This window comes from Camelina sativa, chromosome 14 (genome assembly GCF_000633955.1).
Source record: "Camelina sativa cultivar DH55 chromosome 14, Cs, whole genome shotgun sequence".
NCBI lineage: Eukaryota > Viridiplantae > Streptophyta > Magnoliopsida > Brassicales > Brassicaceae > Camelina > Camelina sativa.
The window spans coordinates 21,017,651-21,021,725 of record NC_025698.1 but is presented as its reverse complement, the minus strand read 5'-3'; the positions used below and the strand labels follow the sequence as shown (position 1 = coordinate 21,021,725).

The 4,075-nt window shown below is 42.9% G+C and overlaps 2 protein-coding genes across 2 annotated transcripts in view; both read right to left on the bottom strand.

Moving 5' to 3' along the window:
• LOC104742100 (nitrate reductase [NADH] 2) lies at positions 382 to 3,806 on the bottom strand. Its single transcript, XM_010463066.2, has 3 exons — positions 2,657 to 3,806; positions 2,222 to 2,362; positions 382 to 2,123 (listed from the first exon to the last, which is right to left on the bottom strand). The coding sequence occupies exons 1-3, from the start codon at positions 3,699 to 3,701 to the stop codon at positions 556 to 558; spliced, it is 2,754 nt and encodes a 917-aa protein (XP_010461368.1). The 5' UTR covers positions 3,702 to 3,806; the 3' UTR covers positions 382 to 555.
• Positions 3,743 to 4,075, bottom strand: part of LOC104743831 (nitrate reductase [NADH] 2-like) — a 6,788-nt gene continuing 6,455 nt past the window's right edge. The window contains exon 4 of the mRNA XM_010464873.2: positions 3,743 to 3,863. Within this exon, the coding sequence (XP_010463175.1) occupies positions 3,743 to 3,863 (121 nt within the window). The remainder of the gene's footprint in view (positions 3,864 to 4,075) is intronic.

The window sequence follows — 4,075 nt, the reverse complement described above, 5'->3', positions numbered from 1 at the left end:
AATTTACAAGTTCACCCAATCAGAAGAGAGATTACTTATGTCTTATTGGTGATTAAAAACAAATGAAAAAAAAAAAAAGTAAATGCACTCCCTCTAGCTAATCTTTCATACTTATATATGTGGTGAAGACTAATATAGGAACTAATGGAGGAGTTTGGTTTCAACTTGCACAAACAGGAAAATACTCCCTTTGGCTTTATTCTTTTTGAAAATAATCGTTGGTGATTTTTGTACCTTACTGTCTAATAGCTGTAGAAACTTTTTTTTTCTTTTAACGACAAAGACATGCGAAAATGATGATTCTCAATGTTTGAGTAAGCACAGAATATTTGAGGAACAATAACCAGAAAATTTTGAAATATATTTTTTTTTTATTGTAAAAAAAACATCGGTCGTGAATACAACGGAAAATTATATTTCCCAATTGAAAACTTTAAAGAAACCAACATTTATATACAAAACAAATCTATCATACTTATTTAGACTCTATAAATAACAACTTGGCTTTTTTGACCACCTAACATTTTGACTTTTGAAATATCTTTGGCTTTAGGATTAGAATATCAAGAAATCTTCCTTGATGTTATATTGCATCTTCTTCAAATTCGGCTGAACCGCAAACTGAATCATCGGTGGTGGTCCACAAGCCATGGCAAGGGCTGAGCCATCTAATCCATCAGGGATATGCTCTCGCATAATCGCCTCGGAGATAAAACCGGTACTGTAAGCCCAATCTTCCTTTGCTGATTCCACTACGTACCAAACCTTTAGCTGGTCCGCATACACCTCTGCCCAACTATCCAATTCCTCCCTTAGGAGAATATCTTCCTCAGTCCGGTTAGCATAAATAACATACATCTCAGTCTCATCCTCTGGATCTTTCAGAATGGCTTGGATAATTTGGTAAATCGGGGTTATACCGGTTCCGCCTGCCAACATTGCCAATTTCTCAGCAAACTTCGGTTTACCGTGAACCGTGAAATTACCCTTGCCTAGATACTCAACATGACCCAATGGTCCTTTGATCTCCAGAGTTGACCCTATAGGTAACGAGTCTAAGTACTGCGACATGAGCCCGCCATTAGGGAATCTTGGGTGGACACCACCAAAGTAAATCTTGACCACAAGTTCGAAGTAGCCAACCACATCAACGGTGCTGCTCGGTGTGTAAGCCCTGAGGCAGAGCTTATCATTAATGGTGGCGCAGAGGAAAATGTGCTTACCAACCGGTAAACCAAGAACCATGTCCTCAACGGGTAAAGCAAACCGGAATTTACGAACATCATGAGAAATGGAAGTCTTTTCGACGAGTTGAACCGGGACTTTAGCCCGGGGGTTAACCAAAGCAAGGTTCCTAACCGGAGCCGCCTCTCCAATGGGAGCCAGCAAGGAGAACACAGCGGACGAACCATGAACAGAGTTGTTGGGCGAGGAAGAGTCAGAGGAATAACCAGTGGTAATGAGCTCTCCAATGCGGTAATCCTCAAGCATCTTCTTGGCTTTATCAGAGTGAATGGCATCAAACTCCTCTGTACAATCCGTACCAGCATTGATCAAGATCGAATCCGAACCACCGGGATGGTCATTGAGGAAGCGGGTACAGTCATAAATATGTCCATGAACAATGATCCAGCAAGAATCAGCAGAGTTATGCTTCTTGACCTCCGACGTCGAGTACATCTTCGCAGTTGTGTTAAAAAACGGTGTCGAAACGGATTTCTTGAGAGTAGGAGGCGCGTCCGCGGATTTCTCGAGGTGACGTTCCTTGGCCATCCATCCACCAGATTCATTGCCCGGAAGCGTTGGATGCTCGAACACGATCCCGATCTCACCCTTGTGAGGCTTGCAAACGTTGGTCTTCACTCTGAACCAACAGTTATTCATCATCCCCATGAGATTCCATATCATTTTCTCGGGCTGCGTGTTGAGAGTCTCGTCCCATGCACGGACAGCGATCTCTTTGGCACTAAGCAGGTCCAAAACCTCAACCTCAAGTGACCAGAAACACCAACACCAGAATTTCCCATACTTGTTCGGCTTCTCTTGATGGTCAAGTTCACATACGTTCCATGTTTCTCCACCATCCACTGTCACCTCTACACGGGTCACTTTCTTTCCACCTCCTGTTTTGTATATAAAGATTTTTCTATTTATTATTATCAACTCTTCCCAGTATTAAATATATTTATTATTTTTACAAACTTTTAAAAGAAAAAAGTACCGGAATATGCGTAACCCTTTAAAGTGTAAGGTCTTTGGGTGGTGAAAGCGTTGATGGGAAGAATCTCCTCGTGACAAGGCGTCGTAATCACGGAGTTTATGTTTAGCTCGTTGATTATGTACTCCGGCTTATACCACCAGCCTGGAAAAATTAATTTCAATTTATATTTAATCACCAAAAAATAAAATAAATAAATTTAATTATATAAATAACTGAAGCTGACATCATCCACCAACATTTAGTTTTTCATTGTTTAATCGTAGTATGATTTTTTTTTTTGTTTTTGTTTTTCTCCTATAGGTTCGGAAACTTTTAAACATGTCGTTTAGTTCATTTCAATGCGATTGCTATAAAACTAATTATTGAAAAGACTATATTTAAGTTTGCAAAGATTATATTAATATTCTTGAAGCAAAAAGATTTGTGTGTGTGTACCTTCTTCGTCGGCGAGTTCGGCATCTACTTGAGAAGGTAGAACTCTGTTGTCCTTGAAATGGTAGAAATTGTCGGATTCTTGAGTTGTGACAATAATCCGTTTCAACCATTTAACCATCCGACCACCGATGAAACCGGGGATTACGATCCGAACCGGAAACCCGTGGTCTGGTGTTAGGTACTCTCCGTTTTGCATATATGCCAAAATGATATCTCTTGATGGATCCATGGCATACTCCTTCTTGATGCTCGTTCCGTATTTCGAACCGTTAGTTCCGGCGCCACCTGGGAGATCCTCCGACCCTTCAAAGCATACGTTGAGAGCGCCGCCTTTCCGGCTAAAGATCCCACAGCGACGCAATACGTCGCAGAGAGGGACACCGCGCCAGACGGAGGTGGAAACCCCGGCGGATCCCCAGTTGAATCCCTTTGACTTCTTCACCATGTTCTGCTCCTTACGGCGGTTCCCCGCGCAAACCAGCGTCGCGGCGAACTCTCGGTAAGCGAACTCGGAGACGAGCTGGTCCATGGTGAATTTCATGGGCCGTTTGACGAATCCGGTCACTTCGACCGTCCATTCGGCCCATTTGGCCTTAGGGACATGGCCGTGGTTACGGACGTAGTGCAAGGGGACAGGGGTGATAAACCCGTGATGCATTAAACGGTTAAGAGGCGCCTCGGAGTTAAAGGGATGTTTCCCTGTGAGACGGACCATGGAAGGGTTACGTTCGATCCAGCTATCAGCCGTGTATTCGTCTCTCAGGTCCAAGATCGACGGCTCAAGCTCGCTGTTGGATTTGCGTATCATCTCCTTGTAGTACACGGCGTTGCTGTTGTGAGTCTCGTTCTCGTCTTCGCTCGACACGTCTTCGTCATCGTCATGAACCGTCGCTGGTTTCAAGAACACGGTTTGGTTGATGGTTTGGTTCTGGTTTGCCTTAGGGGAATCGGACCGGCCCGGAACAGGAGGTTTGTAAGAACGAACCACGCCGTTTAAACCTGGCTCGAGCCGAGCGTATTGGCGATTATCTACAGAGGCCGCCATGTTGGAAAGAGAAAGTGTATAATCGTGAATATTGTACAAGACTAAGCCTTTTCTCTCTCTCTCTTGCAAGTGAGATTGAGATCTGAGGACGAAAATGCATCGTTGGTGGAGATGAAGTTATATAGGAGAGAGCCTATAGTGGTATGCCTCTTGGGAAGTATCCTGCCGAATCACACGTATGGGGACCATTTGTGACTTTTAAATTATTATTAATGTGTATCTTTTTTTCTTTCTCATTTACTATTAATTCTTATTATGACTTGACTAAATTAAATAATCATCCATTTGTTTAACAAAAGTACGAATGAATGAATCCGTTGGAGAAGTAGTTTTGTAGAAACTGCGAACACATCCCAAGCATGTAGATTCGCCCT

Bases quoted from the DNA above. Each gene is read 5' to 3' on its own strand.
- LOC104742100 (XM_010463066.2), bottom strand. From the start codon at position 3,701: ATGGCGGCCTCTGTAGATAATCGCCAATACGCTCGGCTCGAGCCAGGT. The intron at 2,363-2,656 runs GTACACACACAC...TAATTTTTCCAG, and splicing joins CGAACTCGCCGACGAAGAAG to GCTGGTGGTATAAGCCGGAG. The intron at 2,124-2,221 runs GTACTTTTTTCT...TATACAAAACAG, and splicing joins AAAGGGTTACGCATATTCCG to GAGGTGGAAAGAAAGTGACC.